This window comes from Pinus tabuliformis, chromosome 6 (assembly GCF_031772625.1).
Source record: "Pinus tabuliformis cultivar Carrire ecotype Pingquan chromosome 6, CPIR1, whole genome shotgun sequence".
NCBI classification, from domain to species: domain Eukaryota; kingdom Viridiplantae; phylum Streptophyta; class Pinopsida; order Pinales; family Pinaceae; genus Pinus; species Pinus tabuliformis.
The window spans coordinates 1,091,393,296-1,091,415,372 of record NC_142292.1 but is presented as its reverse complement, the minus strand read 5'-3'; the positions used below and the strand labels follow the sequence as shown (position 1 = coordinate 1,091,415,372).

General features: G+C 37.2%; 1 protein-coding gene across 1 annotated transcript in view; it reads right to left on the bottom strand.

Moving 5' to 3' along the window:
• Positions 1-10,848: 10,848 nt before the first annotated feature.
• LOC149262710 (protein kinase STUNTED-like) overlaps positions 10,849-22,077 on the bottom strand; it is a 132,030-nt gene continuing 120,801 nt past the window's right edge. Inside the window, exons 6-12 of the mRNA XM_089381554.1 lie at positions 12,517-12,943; positions 12,140-12,388; positions 11,808-11,968; positions 11,579-11,655; positions 11,340-11,487; positions 11,088-11,237; positions 10,849-10,881 (exon numbers count right to left, since the gene is read on the bottom strand). Coding sequence (XP_089237680.1) covers positions 10,849-10,881; positions 11,088-11,237; positions 11,340-11,487; positions 11,579-11,655; positions 11,808-11,968; positions 12,140-12,388; positions 12,517-12,943 — 1,245 coding nt within the window. The remainder of the gene's footprint in view (positions 10,882-11,087; positions 11,238-11,339; positions 11,488-11,578; positions 11,656-11,807; positions 11,969-12,139; positions 12,389-12,516; positions 12,944-22,077) is intronic.

Sequence of the window (22,077 nt, the reverse complement as noted above, 5' to 3'; positions counted from 1 at the left end):
CTGTTACACAACAATTTGTCACCGTTTGTCACCGTCCCTGTTACCCCTCTCCCACACACTGGAGGACTCATTCCGGGACCTGTGAGAAGTGACATGACCTGAAACCACTTGCATCATATTCCTCTAAGTATGAGCCTCATATGCCCTGAAGACATCTCCTGCAAAATCTCCATGAAAACAACTCTTTTTGCATTAGCGCGGGTCCACAGTTCACTGCCCGCGCCAATGAGGGAAATCCTCTAAAAAGGGCGCGCCATTGGCGCTCTGTCTCAGAGTCACACTCGTGCCAACCGAATTGAGTAAAGTTTTTAACCAACAAGCTCCCGAAGGTTCTCTTCAACCCATTCACCAACTGAATCTATGTTGAGCTAGGATGGTTTGGCTTCGAATCTCCATAGAAGGGAAAGTGGTTTGCCACCTTTCATGGAAGTTTCCAAGTGATAAAGCCAATCCCATGAATAATGTGGTTGATCTTATCTCTTTCTTCTCTATCTATAAAAGCTTGCCTCTATGCCTTGAGCAAGCTAGTCACAATAGTCATAGTTACAATAGTTCCAGTTCTAGCATAGTGATAGAGAGTTTGAAGCTGCAAGAGCCTTCTTTACACCCATAAGGCCAAATCTAAGTAAGGAGATTCTTGTCACCCAAAGAGAGAGAGGCTTGTTCCTCATCCCAACAAGCTTTGCAAGACTTGTGTAGCTGACTGCCTAGCCAAAGGAGGATTTGACGTCAGAACAATGGTTGTATTCTTCTTTGTTATTTATTAATAATAGATGACTATCATTATGGTTCCACTCTCATTGTCTTATGTTTGATGTTGAGTTATATCTTTTCTGACTGATATATAATTGCATCTACTAGATTTTATGCTTGTTTTCGTGTTGTTCTTTGCATGTGCAGGTGTCCAATCACGGAGATCATGGGGATCGTGACTGGTCAAGGCAAAGGAATGAGGGCGATATCTCCTCTACGAACACTAGCGTTGGAATCCAAGTAGGTTCTCACTATCCACTTCTTATTTGCAATTAGGAACTTGCGTGATAGCATTGTGTGATTGTTGCTAGACCCGGTCTGGGCTAGTAGGGATCGTCTCTGTCCGCAGAGAGGATTTACCTCCACAACAATCCTTCCATGGGTGTCCACTTTTCTTCAGGGCTGACCTAATCTTATATGCACATGTGGGCTCATAATTCAAAAATACACTTTCCCTTGTCCAAATTTTCTGATCTTTAGGTCGATTTTGGTCCTATCGAAAAGAGGATTTCAATGGAAACATTATCTCCATAAAGTGAGCTTTCCAAAGTGTAATTTGGCTGTAGCTTCGTATTTCAACACTCCCTCTCAACTAGGGAGAATTCCACCTTCATCATGTCATGTGTAGCTTATCATCAAATCATATCCAATCTCAAGTATCTCATCATAAAATGTCATCACTACTCATCTCGATTCATCTCTTGCTTATTCCTGCTTGTCTCTTAATTGTCCTTGCTCATATGTTGAATGCTATCGAATCTAAAAAGAAGAATAATTTTTAATCAGAGGGAAACCTAAGCTACCACCCTTTATTCATCAGGGAGCCATTATTACCACTTGAAATCTCTGCCAGCAGGGATCCCAGCGCTAAAACCCGAGAAAATCGGTGGGGATTCAGATCTATGACTCACATCAACATTAGAGAGCATACATCAGGGAGCACATCTCAACCTAGAACCACATCAGGGAGCATATCTCAAACCGAAATCTCATGGGGGAGCTAAACATCTATGACCCCATATTGAGAAATAGACGATATAGAGGAGATACTACTCAACCCATCCTATTGCCTACCGTTCTTCCCAACAATGACCCTCAATAGTCATGTGGTAGAACACCTACATTATAATCAGCTTGGGTTGTACAACCCTAAGTACACACTCAACCCGTTGGCCAAACAGGGAGCGGTATTCCCAACAAGCCCAACTTGTGGGTATGATGCCAACTGGGGTATACTCTGTAAAGGCCAAGATAGGTGAGCAACATCTTTGACCCTATGGGTGAAAGATAGGGGAGCAACATATACGACCCTATTGTCCAAATATCCCTCAACCCTAGGAGCCCTCCATCTCAATTCCACACCGTAGGAGATCAGACAGGGGGGAACAGTTGACTTAGTGTTCTCGATCAACGATGCTCTCTGTAGATCATCAAAAAATCATGTCTTAATAAAAACTTTCTCCTATTCATACATGACATCAAATCAAATATCATATTAGAACAAAAATATACATATCATAAAAGGGATACCATAGTCATCCTCCCTCTCAAGGAGGTTCCAACCCCAATTCTAAGCTTGTCTCATACAACAATACTGTCTTAATGAAGGTGTCTCAGAATTAGCTACAAGCGGGATTTTCTGCCAATCGTTTCCCACTATTTTTCATCGCAATGTATCCATGTCATATCTAGAACTTTTTCAAATGACTTTCCAAAAAAAACTTCTTCATCCTGCCTCATAGCTAACCATGCTAAAAACATCATACTCAACCTCCGTGCTTAAAGCTACACACTTCTCATTCAAAACATCATGGTAGATCTCATACTAAGGCAACACTCAGATGTTCTCATCTCGTCAATAATGATCCCAATCATTATCGGTACATCTAAGTAGTCACATATCACAGGAAGAATGTCTCAGACAAAATATATCCCATGCAAATATCTTGAAGAGAGCTCGACAACAACACAATACGTATAAGGCGGCTCAATGATGAACATATATGTATATGGATGAGTGTTCAAATGGTTCATCAATTCTTCAATCAACTGTCAATTTCCAAGTCAAGTTCAATAATATCTCTTCACAACTTCTTGAAATTCACTCGGAATGCACTAGGATTTAAATTGCCACTTTCCAAAACTTTGCAATATAGATTTTCGTTTCCAAACTTCAGAAATATTTTGAGCTTCAGTAGTCATCTCCCTCTTACTTAGATCATAAGAGGCTCATTACTTATCAATAGTAGACCGTCATCATATAAAACCAAAACCAAAATCAAAATCATACCTTGTAACTCTTCTGAAGTAGAGGTTTGGATCAACACATCATCCTAGCTTCACCAGATAATTGTCAATGCAAACACATCAAGATATATGATCTTGCTTCATACAAATATTTCTTCAAGCAAAACACTTTACCAAACCAATATGCTCAACCTTATACAAATTAGTATTGTGTAATCAAATCAACTAAGTCAACTTATCAAAGTTTAGATGCTATATCAAAACTAATATCAAAATCATCAATATCATAGTATCATATTCTTTAGACTAGGTGATAGGTAGAGATCTCATAAAGTCATGACTATTATCATGCTAACAAGTTATCATTTAATTATCAAGCCAAGCTTCATCAAGTCATCCTCATGATCATAATATAAGTCACTAGATGCAAATGCATATACTAAGAATAGGTTCCATCCATTTATTTTGAGATTACTTCAAACTGAATCACAAATATCAATACTTCAACCATTGTGCTAAGAACAAGGAGGCCAATACAAAGCCATTATCGAATACCAATATTAGTCACTGAAAAATACTATACCCATTTAGCATTGTTATCAAGGAAAATCATCAGTCTTCAAATCAAATCATTAGCCATTAGGTCAAATCCAAATTTTCTATCACAGAGAGATCTATAGCCCAAAACATATCTCAATCATCAAGTCAAAGTTATAAATTATTATCAAGCATCATGAGAAATATTTCTTATCTATATTAATCAGTCAAAATCTAGTAAAACTCTTGCAACACAAACTTCAACAATTAAAACATAATGACATATCTATATGCATATCCTAGTCACCTGCAAACACAAGTTTAGTCTAAATATTCATATTATAGTAAACATTCAAACTTTGCTGCTCATAAAACTTTCTGTTGTCTGCTTCGTATTTGTAGGACTGACATCCTTCAGGTGAACATCTGATTTCATGTACAAAACTTCATTTTTGTGTCCTACAGGCATAACCTGTTATGAAACCAGCTCAAGAAAAGATAGAAAAGATAGATCAACACTTTAGAATTTAGCCTCTTCGAGGGGGCAACCTCCTTTACATTACATAAATGAACAATTCTTGGATGATACAAATGACAAAACCTCCTTTCTATATATAGGAGTCTAAGGAGTCACAATATAATCCAGCCGACCTAACAATAATAATATAAAGCCAAAAAAATAACAATAGAGGGATTTTATGGGGCACAGAAATAACAACATGGGGGTAATAGGGGCACAACAATATAAATAAGGGGTATAACTACAATAGTAATGGGGTAATCACTAGTATTATAGGGACCCAACATGCCCCTCTCCTTCAAAAAAGTGTTGTCCTCAACGCTTGAGTAGTTCTGGATACTTCTGCATAAAATTCTCATCCTCCCATGTGGAATCTTCAGCAGATAAGTTCTTCCACTTGATAAGATACTCTGAAATTGATCGATTTTGTAGCTGTCAAGTTCTTGTTTCTGTGACTGCTTCTGGTTCCAATATAATTTTTCCTTCCTCGTCAAGTCCTGGCAATATTGTTTGAACTGGGAGCTTGTCACCTATAACCTTCTTTAAACATGAAACATGGAAAACTGGGTGCAATCGAGAAGCTACAGGAAGCTCCAATTTGTATGCCATAGTACTAATTTTTTGCAACACCTTGTACGGACCATAATACTTTTGTGATAATTTATTATCCTTCTTAGCTTGCTTTAGGGACATTTTCTTATATGGTTGTAGTCGTAGGAATACCCAATCACCTACATCAAAACTTCTTTCACTGTGATGTTGATCTGCCTGTTGTTTCATTCTATTTTGTGCCAACACGAGGTTATCATTTAAGAGTTGGAGGACTTGTTGTTGATGTTCGATGTGATGTTCCACTGCCTGAACCTTAGAATTTTCTCTTAAATATGATGTGATGGATGGTGGTTGATACCCATAAAGTGCCATAAATGGGGTCATTTTTGTTGCTGTATGGAAGGAAGTGTTATACCACCATTCATCCAGAGGCAACCATTTGACCCATTGTGTCTGTTTATCAGAAACAAAGCAACGAAGATATCCTTCCAAACATTTGTTTACTATCTCAATTTGCCCATCAGATTGAGGATGATAAGATGAGCTATGAGCTAACTGAGTACCAAGACAAGAAAATAATTATGTCCAAAAATTTCCAGTGAAAATGTGATCTCTGTCACTTACAATAATCTTTGGGTTTCCATGTAGCTTTTGAATTGTTTCCATAAATCAGGGAAAATTTTAAGAACCCCCCCCAAATTTATAAATATAATAATTGGGTGAATCTCCATGGTATATAGGAAAAATGGAAGGCGATTTTATCAATAATATAATATGTATATATAATTTTCTGGCGAATCTCTCACCAGGCATGGCGAATATTTTACTCAATTATAAAATCTTGTAAGAACTTGGCAAGTCTTTCACTAAATAATAAAACTTTGTAAAGTCCTAGTGAATTTTAGCATTGTGAACTCTTAGAGAATTTTTTGAAGAAGTATAAAACCATATATGATAAGAGCCACATGGTGGCAATATCACTATCTTTTTTCACATTTCCACGACATGGAACTTGTCTATAAAATTATAAAAAAACCAACCAGGAACAGGAACAACTCAAATGCTTTGTGAGAGCTAGTCTAGAAAAAAGCAACAAATAACATGTCGGCAGAATTGTTCATTGGTGAGCCGCTATTTCGTGGGCAATCTGTAAAGGAGCAGTTGGATATCATATTTCCAAATCCGGGAAAGCCTTTCCCATCCCTCACAAGATTTGTTAAAAATGTTGGGTGTCTAGAAGGTGTGGATTTGCTGAAACAAATGTTACAAGTGGATGGAAACAAAAGAATAACAACTAATGAAGCATTGCAACATCCATACTTTCAGTCCTACAGGACTATAAACAGCTGCCATAAAGATTAAAAATGGAAATCAGCTACAAATCTCTTGATGACAACACTATCAAGATAGAGGCCGATGCTCTCTTAAAGACAGAGCTGCTGGAAATGGATGCAGGTGCTATGAAGTTGACACTAGTAAAAGATGGGACAGCACAGCTTCCCATAGTGCATCCCACTCTGGGACAATCAGTTTTTTGATGTTTTGCAGATTGGGTTACAGTCTTGCAACTTGTTTTGGATTTGTCACCAACCTGATGTTTTGCTTCTAATTTATTTTCATCTGGTGATAAACAAAGTGTCAATCTTTTCTCAGGATAAAATAGTATTCTTTACAGACATATTAACTTGGCTGAAAAGTCCAGGACAATATGAACAGGACAGCTTCCAGGTTTTTTTGAAGATTTCTCCTATCAATTTACTGCCGGAGGGTTTTCTGTGATTTCTTGCACTTCTGAAATTTAATCAAATTTCTACTTGAAATAAAAGTTCAGAAGAGACTATATCACTAATGCTAAACACACATAATTGAGAAGCCGATATGAAGCATTGTTTTTTTGGGTGTGTTACAACTTTGGTGACCATGCAGCTCAGTCATTGCATGTTCAGTTTGTAACTCCACCTTGAAAGAGTGAAATGTGTGGTGTAGGATAAGAAGCTCTCTGTTAAGGCGCAATTGTTTTTCCCCAAAATTCTAATATCTAGATTCTATCTTGTTCATGTCTGTGTCAGGTGATGTTTCTTTTCATGTGCATGTGTTTAGTCAGATATAAAATACTCAAGTTCTCACCAGCCTGGGCTACAGTGGCCATTCTGATGATCTATTTCATACTCATTGCATTTTCTAATAAAATGACATTATATTCATTTAAATTATGTGATTGAAATAGGGATACAAGAGCTTATTTGTATTTGAAGGTCTATAAGGCAGAGTATAAGCTCACACCAATCCTTGTTATTCTCTGTAAGAGAAAATCAGTTTCTATTTCACTCCTCAATAACACTGACTAAATCTCAGTTTGAAAATCAGTTAAATTTAGATGAAATTACTCATTCAAAATCATTTGGATGAGGAAATTTTCAAATAATTGTAAGTTGTCGTCTTAGAGAACATGAAGGGAGCACATTCGTCATATTCTACCAACTGCAACATACCTACCTTCAATGAACTCTCTGTAAGGACCATAACGGGAGCAAATGTGGACCCATGTACAAATTTTTACTGCCTCAGGGTTTGTTTCGTCCTGTGACTACTAGGTTCGTTAGTCCTTCACATAACTCTCCAACAAAATGAATCCAAGAGTGGAATATAGACTCTTTACACGCAATTTATTTTCTAGAAAGTCTATACAGAGAAATGAAAGTTGCAAGTATAAGAATTATGCTTCAAAAATGAATTTTCTTGTGTAGTGAGCTATACCAAGGGTATGCTTTTGCAAAGTTTTATAACAGAAAAATTTGTCAAGAGGAATTTATTAAGGAAATCTCTTGTTAGAAATGAAATCCAGTTGAGTTGAGATAAAGTCCATAGTTACAAAGAAGTATTGTTGTGGAAAGCAATTCCACTACGACATTCCTGTACATTTTAATACAATATAAAAGGAAATTGATGTGATTTCCAAGCTACTTGAATCCATTGAACACAGAGAGAATCAGTTGAGAACTGATGAATGAACATGGAAATCGATGTAATTCCTAAGCTACTTGAATCCATTTTGAACACAGAGAGAATCAATTGAGAACTGATGAATGAACATGAGTTGAAGCAAAAGGACACTATCATTAAGCTAGTCGACCCTGAAATTGAAGAAAATGATCATGTCAAACAAATCTACTAGCAGTGTACTAATAACGGTAAAATCGACTTGCAAGAAGAAAGTAACTTAAATACCACATTTGTTGGAAAATGAAATCAATCAAAAAATGTTCTAACCATAGATGAAGTTGATTCAAATGAAAGAAGTTCAAATCAGGGTGAGGTGAACCCAATAAATGAGATGTCGATAATCCCAGGAAAAATCAACTAGCAACAATGAAGGAAATCGATTGAAAATAATTAGTTAATTCCATTGTTAAGATTTCAACTTGGATATCATTTGTTGCCCAGGTACATTCTCTTGGAGAAATCGACCTGCATGTTAGGATGTAAATAAGTTCCAATTAAACAAAACATTTTTATTTGAGGGGAATTGAGGTCCAAAAGAGCAGAGTTCTTGGCAGAGGAACAATATAACTGCAAACACCCATTCAATATCTATGACTGTAGATTGAAGTTCTGCAACCTTGGAAGCACTATTGAGTACTTAACCAGAGCTGTAGAATCATTGGTACTTTATTAGATTTGATCTGCAATACAATGCTTGATTCGCCTTGATTCCCATTTATTCTGTTTAATTTCTGCATACTGATTCCTACTGATACCGTTCCAACTGCTTGAAACAATAACATTTTCAAAAGGTCTCTTTCACTCTCACTTCAATTAGAACAGTACCCCTTTCTCTACTACATTCATGCACATATGCTTACATTTCCAATTCTGCAGATTGGTTTTCATGAAATTAACCAATACTTGTTTTGCATCTAACGAATTCACATAACTAAACAAAGCACTGAAAATATCGCCAAAACTGAGTGGCATCTCTAGTATTACAAGAAGATTTATTCAAAAGAAACAAGAAGTTATTTTAAACTACCCTAGAACAAGTCCATGTGGATGCTTATTTATGACATGCCACAATGCTGTCCATCAAAATATTTTCCTAAAAACTGTCTCTATATTGGGTTTCAATGGTAGGAGTTTTAGAGTTTTCCCTGATGATGACTTGATTTTAAAATAACTTACTTACTTGGGACCATTCACCCTTAATTTCAGAGGTGGCCGTGGTAGAGGAGGCAGGCACTCATCTAACAGTCGAAAGCCCTTTACAAAGGGGAATGGTACCAGCATAGAGAAGAAACACAGACGGTTTGAAGAGGATGATGGATCTGCCAAAGATGAACGATCAAATAAGGTCCAAAAGCTGGAAAATGATGGTGAATTACAGGCATCTGAGACTTCCAAAGCTGCTGAGGATAATTGAGCACCTCAGATGATTCAGCAGACCATGCCATACGCTTTATTTTTTTATTATTGATTATAGCTTTATTTTCTTGAACAAATTTTGGGTTTCATATTGTATTTCTTGCCTTTTCTTTTTTCCCTACAAAAGGTGTAGGCATTAAAAATTTTGAAGTTAGAGATGTAGGATAGTTTTAATGTTTTGGATTTGAAGGCTGAATTTTTTAAGGTGTAATGTTATAGAACAGCTTTGCAATTACCTGAACTCGAGAAGTAGCGTTTCATGGCAATAAAAAATTGCCAAAATATAAATACTATATAATTATAAGTTGAGCTCATATATTTGCAAAATCTGTTAGATTCTTACAATTATTATTCTTTTAGTGATGAGATTAGTATGTTGTTAAGTCAGCAGAATGGTACCTGTCTCTTCATGTTATTATGTAGCAAAATGGTACCATGGAAGGAATATGACCCACGAACATATAGTGGTGGAAGTTTACACAACCTAAACCATTCTTATTGAATTTTGTGGATATTGTCATGATTATGGCTTGGTAATTAAATAAAAAGGAATTAGGCTCAGTCCTTTACAATAAGTGATGAATATGCACATTAGTATGGTGACAAGGTCTTTAGTTATTGCTATTGTTAACCATAAATCCTTCCATCGATGGAAACATTTCTATGGATGAAAAGTGAAAATGCAGTGTGGTGTGTGCTGTGATATCCTTGAAGATGAATATATGCATTCTACTGTGTAGCTTTTAACTTTTGATTCTCATTAATACCATAGTATTCACCGGTACAACTTTGCATTGTCTTCTGTGATATTCAACCTGAATCTTGAAAACCCTGCATCTGTTCATTCCTGATATTATGCAATAAAAATTGCTAGTGTTATAAATGAAATTTGAAAATTAGACATGGCTACTCTGTTTTAATAGTTGGTGAATGCTAACCATTAACTATTTGAACCCTTGGTCCTTTTGTTAGACCAAAAACGCATCAGGCATGGCCCTTATGGCGCATCAAAGAAGGATCTCAAGCTTCAGCACATTTGATCCATTTGATCAATCAACCTGGCATCCATGAGAACTGGTTAGTAGTGGGTAGTTCTTTCTACGGTTCTCTCCACCACTTCTGAATTGACAATATAGTAGCATTACCAAAAAGTTACTCTTCTTGGTACTTGTCTACCCAGAGCAGTGTAATGAACACCGTAGATCCATTTTCACTATTTACATGAGATTGACAGTAAAAAGTAGAAATGTGGACACGACACTGAAAAAATTAGCATGCGAACAAAAGATGCCAACTAGTCAAACATTGCTCAGATCTGCAGCCAAGATAATGGAGTACTGACATCTTGATCTTCCTTTCCGCCCATGAGCTTGCTTCTAACTTCAAGGAATGCTTTAACGAAGTCAATGTTATTGTTCAATCCCCTAGTTTTCATACAATCCTTAGCTATTCTTTGAGGTCTAGCATAATACGTCACATTCCTGGCCATATAAGAATATGAAACCACTGTGGCCATGGGAAACTTATAAAGCAACCATAAACAAATGTATTGCTGGCAACAAAACTCACTTCTTTTAATCTTGAATTAAAAGCTTGATGAATTGCTACATCGGCGCAGTCCGTAATCTTCCAAAGAATTGTTTGTTGGCAAAATGCCCACACTATGATCTGTGCTACTAAGTGATACCGTATCATCATCCACCCCAAGCATGGCAAGGGTGAGATGGGTTTTTATATCATGCCCCCCTTGATTTTCTACAATGTCATCCTCATCTGAAGTATCCATATCCTTGATCATTGTATTCTGGCACCACGCCCAGTCAGTCATCTTCTCCTTGTAGTAGTTTTAAAATCTGCCATTAATCATATCTTGGTATTAAAGAGTAAGCAGAGATGAACAGATGTGGTTAACATAGAGTGTTTTATAGCTAAAAGAAAATGTAAGAGAAATTGCACCCTAAAGTAATTTTTGCAGGTAAAGAATACCCTCAAAAAACACACGAGGTAGTAAAAACAAGCCCCTGAAGCATATAGAAATGAATAGAGGAAGATAAATTACTCGGCTCATGCAAGGACGGTAATGAGATGTTTCCCTTAGACAAAGCGTAGCAGCAAGCATCATTCTATGCATTTCATTTGTATCATAAACATTTTGCAAACATTTGTCAGCAAGACTTTCCATATTCCCATCCTGTAAGAGTGGTCTTGCCTGGTTTCAACATTTACAGAAGGTTAAATATGAGCCCCTAATAAGGATAATCAATATAAATAAACATGAAGAAGAGAGTCAACTGTAAAAACCAGGACTTACCCACATAATCAGGCTTTCTTGACCCTTGGGACTTGCTGTATCAATTGGCTTCCTTCCAGTTATTAGCTCAAGAAGGACCACACCAAATGCATACACATCCGTCTTCTCATTAACCTTTCCATAAACAAAGTATTCTGGAGCAAGATACCTGTCAAACTGCAATCACAATTAGTGAATTTACAAATTGGATAGCTTTAATCTGAAAATGGCCAATCGAAACTGGGAAGATGCTTACATACCCAAATGTTCCTAAAACATCGCTGCAAGTGATATATGAAGATGTTGGTGCCCACCTTGCTAGCCCAAAATCTGACAACTATTATAATAACACGCACATTAATTCTGTTGAAATTTTTCATTAGTGCAGAATTCCAAGTTTCAGTTTACAAGTTTAGATCACTAAGATCTCTTCAAATACTGAATTGTGCAATTTAGTCTTGATTCTTCTTGCAGTAAAAAGATTTATACCTGTGGTTCAAACTCTTCAGAAAGCAAGATATTGGAAGACTTTACATCTCCATGAATGACAGATTGAGAAAAGCCATTATGCAAGTAATCTAATGCTTCAGCAACCCCTACAGCCACTTTTAATCGCACTTTCCAAGGAAGTATTGGCTTTTCCTCTCCTCCTGAAAAATATATACATAGTCAATAGCTAGGACTATAATCAAATCTCAGAAAAGAGAAAATGAAAGACCCTGCCATACAATACATAACACTATGATGCTTAAAACGTACTACTGCTTAATATTTCTACACGATTTCATGATTCTTAAAATGCAATACTATTGAGTATATACCATGGAGATTCTCTTCAAGGTTTCCTCTGGATACAAAATTATACACCAGAAGGCGGTTAAGGCCTTCTGCACAGTAACCGATAAGTGTAATGACATGGTTGTGCTTCAATAGAGTAAGAATCTCAACTTCAGAAAGAAGCTCTTGCTCTGTTTTGGATGATGAATTCAAGATTTTCACTGCCACCGATTGTCCATCAGGAAGAAATCCTCTGTACACCTTACTGCAGCCTCCTCTTCCTATAAAATTCCCTGCAAGAATAAGGATGTTACATAATTGAATTGAGTTCACAAGGTTAATATACATTTCAAGGGAAATTTCCCATTCAAAACAGAAGCACAGAAATGAAAAACTCCATGAGGAAAACTACAAATGCAACCTGTTGAAAAACCAGAAGTAGCAGATTGCAACTCCTGATATGTAAAATGCCTGCAGGTTTTACTTTGACAAAGGAACTCTAATCTCCTTGCCAAACAATTTTCTTCTCGATCAGAATCATTCTGCTGACTGCAAGGAAACCCTTCTTCTTTAGAGCATGCTTCAATTGGTGCTACCTCATTTGAAGACCGAGCTTCATGTTCATAGTTGCAAACCTTCTGCATAATCTGTCCTTTCAAATGAAGCTCTCCAGTTGCCTGTGTAAGCCTATTTGGCAACTGTAGTGCCCATTCAACTACAGATGTTTGTTTTGATGTAGACTGTGGAGTAGGAAGCTTGGTCAGTGAATCGGCTCCACGTAAGAGGGGCCATCCAGGTATTGATTCTCCTTTCTCTGTAATCAGTCCCGAAGTCGCCCTTTTGGGAACCTTTTGGTTAAGAACTACCCACTACTAACCAGTTCTCATGGATGCCATAACAAAAGGGAGAAGCATGCCAAGGAAAATGGCATGAGTAAAGAAGAAATTGAAAAGGAGATTTATGAGTTGAAGGAGAGATTCAACATAGTCAAAATGAGGCTTGAAAGAGAATACCAAAGGTAGAGATGGGACCTAAGGAAGAAGGCCAAATTACTTGTCAGAAAAAAGATTTTAAGAGGAAGACCCCTAAAGCTAGAAAGCTAGGGAGGAAGATGAAGCACCTGTTGAGCCTAAAGTTGAATTAGTTCACTATTTTGAACCAGAGCAGGGAATAGTCCTTGATGATGAGGAAGATGTTGAAGAGAGACTATCATAGAGTCTCATGGACTGCATAAAGAGTTCAAATCAACATATGGATTTGTTGATAGAAGATATGGTGGAAAAAGCATCATAACAGTAGAGGGAGCTACACAAAGAGGATGTCGATGAGACAATAAATGAAAGTCTCATGGGAGGTTAGCTAGAAGTGCTCGTAACATATATACCATATGGGGCTAAAGAGCTTGGTGATTATGATACTGATGCTATGTGTATAGATGCAGATGATAAGGATTTTCAAGAGGGACAATCATTCATAGTTGTCATAAGAATAGAAGAAAGAGAAGGAGTACCTTCCTAAAGCATGGAAGGAAGACAAAATTTGATGTTGGAGGCATCAGAAGAGGCCAGGTAACCTTTTATTTTTAAAATTGGTGAATTTTATGTGAATGCATGCTTTGCATGTGAGGAGAATGGACAACTGGTCCAAAAGGAGAACGAGAGCACTAAATTGATCCAAGAAATCCAAATTGAGGTAGTAGATGCTAGACAATCCTCAAGGAAGGATGAGTTTCCAAAAGGAAAAAACAATGCATAATGAAGCCAAGATAACCTTGCAAGCAATTTTCAGAAGTGACCATGGATCCTAGCAGCCATGTGAAAGATGGATAACAAAACCAAGTTTAGGTTAAGACAAGGAAGGAGGCAAAATTATCCCTCAAATGTCATTAAGGAGGAGGCCTTGAACAATCAAAGAATGCATCTATAAGAGAGAAATTGTAGAAGAGGGGATGAACAACATCATGATGCAATGTTCTTTAGAGATCGGTTGATCAATCCAAGGTTTAAGGATTGGCTTGAGTAACATTGTTCAAAGAATGCAATCAATAAGACAAAGGTGTCGAGCTTATTGCTGCAACTGGAGAGCTTGGTTCAACAACAAGAATTATGAATGTTGGCACCCAAGGTATAGTACAATTAACCACAAAGAGAGACTCATTGTACTTAGTTGTAATATATAGACTGTTGTATAGACACTCTATATAACAGTGCAATTTGTCTTATAGCTTTACTAATTCTTTAGCAACAGTGCAATTTGTCTTCTTACCCTCCACAAGTCTTAACAATCAATTCTTCAATTATATGTTTAGCACCCTTCACTTGAAGATAGGATAATTCTTCCCATCAAGCTTAACGTTGGGTAGAGGGATGCTTTAAGATGAAGCTATCCTCCCCCTTTCTCAACAATTCTCTACAGATCTCAGAACAGAACCAAAGGTAATCTCAGGAACAGCGTACTATACTACTATGACAAAGAACCACAATTCTGAAAGAAACATCAGTTTGGTTAGGATCTTCAAAGAGCTACCAAGGAATCAAGCAAATGCTGCTCTGCAATTCCAAGACTTCAAGTATCCAGATGCATTGCATTGCTCTATGGCACATCAATGCAATTAATTAAGCATAGAAATAACATCTCTATGTAGCGGCACTTAAAATATTACAAAAGGTGATCATTCACTGAGGTACATTCCAATGCTGTTTGCCACATCATCCAGATTTAGAATAATAATCTATTGGAATGGACACATTGATAAATAATAAGAAGGCCAAATTGCTTGTCAGAAAAAAGATTTTAAGAGGAAGCCCCCTAAAGCTAGAAAGCTAGGGAGGAAGATGAAGCACCTGTTGAGCCTAAAGTTGAATTAGTTCACTATTTTGAACCAGAGCAGGGAATAGTCCTTGATGATGAGGAAGATGTTGAAGAGAGACTATCAGAGAGTCTCATGGACTGCATAAAGAGTTCAAATCAACATGCTTTAAGAGGAAGAGTCTCATGAATTGATGATGAGGAATTTTATGTGAATGCATGCTTTGCATGTGAGGAGAATGGACAACTGGTCCAAAAGGAGAACGAGAGCACTAAATTGATCCAAGGTATAGTACAATTAACCACAAAGAGAGACTCATTGTACTTAGTTGTAATATATAGACTGTTGTATAGACACTCTATATAACAGTGCAATTTGTCTTATAGCTTTACTAATTCTTTAGCAACAGTGCAATTTGTCTTCTTACCCTCCACAAGTCTTAACAATCAATTCTTCAATTATATGTTTAGCACCCTTCACTTGAAGATAGGATAATTCTTCCCATCAAGCTTAACGTTGGGTAGAGGGATGCTTTAAGATGAAGCTATCCTCCCCCTTGCTCAACAATTCTCTACAGATCTTAGAACAGAACCAAAGGTAATCTCAGGAACATCGTACTATACTACTATGACAAAGAACCACAATTCTGAAAGAAACATCAGTTTGGTTAGGATCTTCAAAGAGCTACCAAGGAATCAAGCAAATGCTGCTCTGCAATTCCAAGACTTCAAGTATCCAGATGCATTGCATTGCTCTATGGCACATCAATGCAATTAATTAAGCATAGAAATAACATCTCTATGTAGCGGCACTTAAAATATTACAAAAGGTGATCATTCACTGAGGTACATTCCAATGCTGTTTGCCACATCATCCAGATTTAGAATAATAATCTATTGGAATGGACACATTGGTAAATAATAAGAAGGCCAAATTACTTGTCAGAAAAAAGATTTTAAGAGGAAGCCCCCTAAAGCTAGAAAGCTAGGGAGGAAGATGAAGCACCTGTTGAGCCTAAAGTTGAATTAGTTCACTATTTTGAACCAGAGCAGGGAATAGTCCTTGATGATGAGGAAGATGTTGAAGAGAGACTATCAGAGAGTCTCATGGACTGCATAAAGAGTTCAAATCAACATATGGATTTGTTGAAAGAAGATATGGTGGAAAAAGCATCATAACAGTAGAGGGAGCTACACAAAGAGGATGTCGATGAGACAATAAATGAAAGTCTCATGGGAGGTTAGCTAGAAGTGCTCGTAACACTAACATATATACCATATGGGGCTAAAGAGCTTGGTGATTATGATACTGATGCTATGTGTATAGATGCAGATGATAAGGATTTTCAAGAGGGACAATCATTCATAGTTGTCACAAGAATAGAAGAAAGAGAAGGAGTACCTTCCTAAAGCATGGAAGGAAGACAAAATTTGATGTTGGAGGCATCAGAAGAGGCCAGGTAACCTTTTATTTTTAAAATTGGTGAATTTTATGTGAATGCATGCTTTGCATGTGAGGAGAATGGACAACTGGTCCAAAAGGAGAATGAGAGCACTAAAGAACTGAGTACAACGGCAGGCAAATGTTACTATATAGGAGGTGGTTCAAGCAGACACGCCACCTTATGTTCCAGCCATTCTCTATTTAGCTCTACTGGCTTTCTTATACCTATACCAGGAACCCGAGCCCACTAGGAAGCCTTTCGCTCTTTTAGATCGTGTAATGCAATCTTAGATCTTCACTTCCTATGCCCTGAAACCAACCCTATATCTGTGTCCTGGCACTTCATAGAAGAAGCATTAAGGAAAGGCTATCCCGGCTGGGTGCTGCTGGTTTGAAAGAGCAAACCTACATCAACTCTAAAATCATCACTTACATCTGATCAGACCATCACATTGACTAGAGAGATTGAATCCACTAGACTACCATCGATAAACAATCAACAGAACATCAACTAGCTATCACATAAAAGAAACCAAAAGACACTTACCGCTCCCACCGGCCGGCTGATGGAAATGGACTGACTACCAGAGATATTCGTGTTATTTCGTCTACACTGGTTTGTACACGAATGCATGGGTTATACCGAGTACTTGGTGAATTATAAACCGCTTCAAATAAGAAACAAGTTCCATGAGTATAAAATCAACAAATACAAATGAATATTACATTTTTTATCATCACCCAACGAACAAGAACCAAACAAAACTCAAGTCTAAGGGAAGGTTTATCAACTGGATGTCGAAAGAAGTACGATGAACAGGTATACCCCATCTTCCGGAAAGCAATTGCAATCACTGAGAAAAGAAATCATGAGCCGTTCAAATCCAAGAAACAATGGATACCGAAACCAGAGAAGAATAAGCCGATTGAAATCTGAAAATGCAAGAATATCCACCGAAACTGCTGCTGCTAGATTTGTGAAAAAACCTATTTCAAAACCGTTTTTATACAGGGACCCAGGGAGCCATATACACCAAAACAGCGGGCTGAATCCGTCAAAACAGGGAGCCGCCCTCGCTCCGCCCTCCATTTCAAAATAAATTTAACATCCTATGACCAAATCGACCCTCATCCATGACCAAATCGACCCTCACAAACCACTGCCGGGACCAAATCGACCCTCACAAACCACTCCCAGACCAGAAAACCCAAACTGTAAATCAAAATGGGGGCGATTTTGATCAAATACGATTCCGCAAATATCAAAATGGGGCTATTTTGATCAAATACGATTCGGTTAGTTTATCCGCCCTGGGCTAAAATAAAAAAATAAATTAATTTTTAAATAAAATATGGGCTAATTATATAAAAAAAAATTATTATTTTAATTAAAAATTCGCCCCATTAAAATATAAAAAGCCTTAAATTTCGCCTTTGGGCTATTATTCGCCCCTAAAATTAACCTTGCCATAAATGCAGTAGAAACTGTACTGGCTTTAAATGGATGTGATAATGCACAAAAGTGTGCATACTTGGTAAGTCTGTCAACTACCATCATGATTACACTCTTTCCCTCAGACTTGGGTAAACCTGTGATAAAATCCATTGAAACCTCCTCCCAACGTTGGCTTGGAATGGATAAAGGTTGTAATAGACTCGGTGTCTTAATTGTTTCAACTTTATTTTGTTGGCAAACCAAACATTCCGCCACAAACTTTTGAATATCTAATTTAAGGCCATCCCAAAAAAATTCCTTCTTAACCCTATGGTAAGTTTTTAAAAATCCTAAGTGCCCTCCTAAGGGAGAAGTGTGCAATTCCATAAGAATCTTTTGTTTTAGCTGGGAATTCTTACAGAGGTATAAGCGATCTTTGTACCATAACGAATCATTTTGCCAGCTAAATGTATCAGACATACTGGAATCTTGTTGTAGCTTTCAAATAAGTGCCCACACTTCTTCATCATTCTTCCATTCCTCCCTTGCTTCGTTTATCCAATCTGGTTGGATAATAGAAATGGCGCACAACAATGCTTCCACATCCTCACCCTTTCTTGAGAGTGCATCTGCCACCACATTTTGCTTCCCTTTTTTGTAGATGATTTCAAAGTCATAACCCAACATATTTGTGACCCACTTTTGTTGCTCTTCAGAGGATAATCTTTGTTCTAAAAAGTATTTAAGGCTATCATGATCCGTTTTTACCTTGAAGTGTCTTCCCATTAGGTAGGGTCGCCATTTCTTAAGTGCATGGAGTATTGCCAGCATTTCCTTCTCATAAATAGCTTTGCTTAAAAACTTTCCCTTGATTGGACGAATTTCAAAATCAATGGGTATTTCATCTTGCATTAGAACAGCACCAATTCCATTTCCTGAAGCATCACATTCAACAATAAAGGTTTTTGTGAAGTCCGGTGTAGCTAAGACCGGTGCTTGGCACATTGCCTCTTTAAGATGTTCAAAGGCCTTTGTTGTTTCCGGAGTCCATGAAAATGCATCTTTCTTCAATAATGTTGTTAGAGGTGCTGCTATTCTCCCATAATTCTTAACAAATTTGCGATAATACCCTGTCAACCCAAGAAATCCTCGCAGATGCTTTATGGATGTGGGGATTTTCCATTCCTTAATGGCTTTAATTTTGCTTGGGTCTACCTTAACTCCTTCATGAGATACAATATGACCCAAATATTCCACCTCCTGGACTCCAAAGAAACATTTGGATCTTTTTGCATATAACTATTTCTCCTCCAATAGTTGTAGCACCTTGTCAACATGTTCAACATGATCCTTCCAAGACTTGCTGTAGATTAGTATATCATCAAAAAATACTAACACGAATTTTCTAAGTAATGGTTTGAAAATTGAATTCATCAAACCTTGAAATGTTGAAGGTGCATTGGTAAGGCCAAAAGGCATGACCAAAAATTCATAATAACCCTCATGAGTTCTAAATGCCATTTTCAAAATGTCTTCAATCTTCATTCTGATTTGATGATATCCTGAATGAAGATCCAACTTGGTGAAGTAAATTGATCCATGCAATTCATCCAATAATTCATCAATGACAGGAATGGGGAACTTATCTTTAATAGTGAGCTTGTTGAGCTCCCTATAATCTGGACACATGCGCCATGATCCATCCTTCTTGTGCACCAATACTACTGGAGCAGAGAAAGAACTTTGACTTGGGTGAATTATACTAGCCTCTAACATTTCTGCAACCATACGTTCAATTTCACTTTTTTGGACATAGGGATATCTATACGACCTGATGTTTGGAGGAACACTTCCTGGAATCAGATGAATAGAATGATCATGATCATGCATAGGTGGGAGACCCTTGGGAGTCTCAAATACCTTGGAATGATTGTCCAGGACTTTTTGGAGATCTGGAGAAATAGATGATTCCAATGTGGAAACATCTAGCGAGCATACTTGTGCAATTACACCTCTTTGCTCCTTTTTTAGAAGCTTTGTCATACCATGAGAGCTTATTATCTTTCCCGGTTTCCCTGCAATACCCCTTAATTCAACTTCCTTTCCTTCCGTAGAAAATTTGATGAAAAGTTCTTGAAAATTAAAAGCTATTGTACCCAAGGATTGTAGCCATTGGACTCCTAGTACAACATCAGCACCTCCCATTGGAATGGAAAGCATTGGGCTAGTCAATACATATTCTCCCATGGATAGCTTGATATTATGGAACCTTCCAGAGCAATTTATTGTTCCTCCATTTGCAATCATCACTTGACACTCTGGTGCTGGATATAGGAAGAAATTCAATTCTTTTGCTACCCTACAATGAATAAAATTGTGGGTGCTTCCTGAATCAATCAACACTATTACCTTTTTCTTCTTGATTTGTCCTTCTATCTTGATGGTTTGAGGAGTGGTAATTCCCGCCAATGCATTACAAGATATGGTTGGATTTATTTGTTCTTCATCTAGGCTTTGATCCTGGAGTATACCTTCTTATTTTTACCTTTCTTGCTCCTTTTCTTCTTTATCTTCATAATCTATGTAGAATAATTTCTTCTCAGCACACTTATGACCTTTAGTGTATTTGCTATCACAACTATAACAAAGCCCTTTTGATCTTTTTTCTTCCAATTGTTGTGGTGTCAACCTTATATGTTGTGGAAGACTAGGGGCAACAACACTTCCGTCTTTATAGTTGTGAGTGGTATGCTTCCTGGTTGCCATAATTTTTCTTTCCATTTTTCTTGCTAACCTGAATGCCTTCTCTAATGAATCAGGTTCCCAAAGGCGAACATCATGTTGGATATTATACTTTAAAGACCCTATGAACACATCCATCCTATGATCCTCTCGAATATATTTTACCCTTATGTTCAATTTTTGGAACTCCTCAATGTGCTCCATTACTGAACCCTTTTGTTTGAGACTTATCAATTGGCTAAAAAAAGTGTTGCTTTTTGTATCTTCATAATGTGCTATCAATTCTTCCGTAAAAATTGCCCAAGTGATAAATTTTTTACGATAGAAAAGCCATTGATACCATACAAACTTATTTGGTTCCAAATATACAGTTTCCATACGTACCTTTTGTGTGTTTTTCACATTATTGAGACCGAAGAACTGCTCCATCTGTAATATCCATGTGGCGGGATCCTTGCCATCAAACTTCCTCATATCGATTTTTGGAATATGGTGGGTCTTCGATCCAACATTAGAGTATATGGAATCATGATTAACATTACTTTTGTTCACATCACGAGTTGCTTTTACAACCTTTTCACCATTAGTAAGTATTTCTTGTAGAAAATTTGTCAAATCTATCTTCAAATCTGCCATGTCTGTCTTCAAATCTGCCATGTCTCTCTTCAAATCTGTCTTCGAATCATCCATCTTAGCTTCCATTCCCTTTATCTTAGATTCCACGCCATTTATATTAGATTCCACGCCATTTATCTTAGATTCCACGCCATTTATCTTAGATTCCACGCCATTTATCTTAGCTTCTGTTAGCTTTTGTGAGCGTGACATTTTTTGCACTTGTTCTTGTAATTTTGATATATCATGTAGCATTTCTTCCTCTTCTTCATGAGTCATGCTAGAGCTTTCAGGTTCCTTACTAGGTGTTTATTGCATTTTCTTTCCTCGGGGCATCAGTTACTAATAATAATTCTTTACTATGCCCTTTGAATTCCTTCAAACCCAGCTTACACAAAAATTAAAAAAAAAACTACACACCTTTTTTCACTTTGTAGAAGCCTGATATTGAATCTGATGTATCTATGTAATTCCAGATCCTCCAATTCTAAAATTGCGACTTGTAGTAGCCTTCTGTGTCCTCTTTCCAATGCCACAAGTTTGACCCAATTTGGATTCTCCAAGGAAGAGTTATGCGAAATCTCCCACAGTGACTTGATTATAGACTAGTTCAGTAGAGCTAACTTGTACAACGTGCCACGAGTCACTGTTTCGACCTCTGGATCTAAAAAATTCATACAAGAAACTACAGTCCGTCCTCTTTCTGTATCTTCTTACGAAATTTCAATCCGATCCCCAGAGAGAAAGTTATGACGATTTTCCCCAGGTCACCTGTTTTGAATGTAATTAAGGAGTCTGCAAAAAGACCAACTTCCTCAGATCATATCTCTGCAAATATCGTGCGAAAAGCTCTGAAATTCGGACCCAAGGTTCAACGCAATTCCTTCTCAAATGGTTTTTTTTTGCGACTTCTGAAACGTCACAAAAAAAAGTTATAG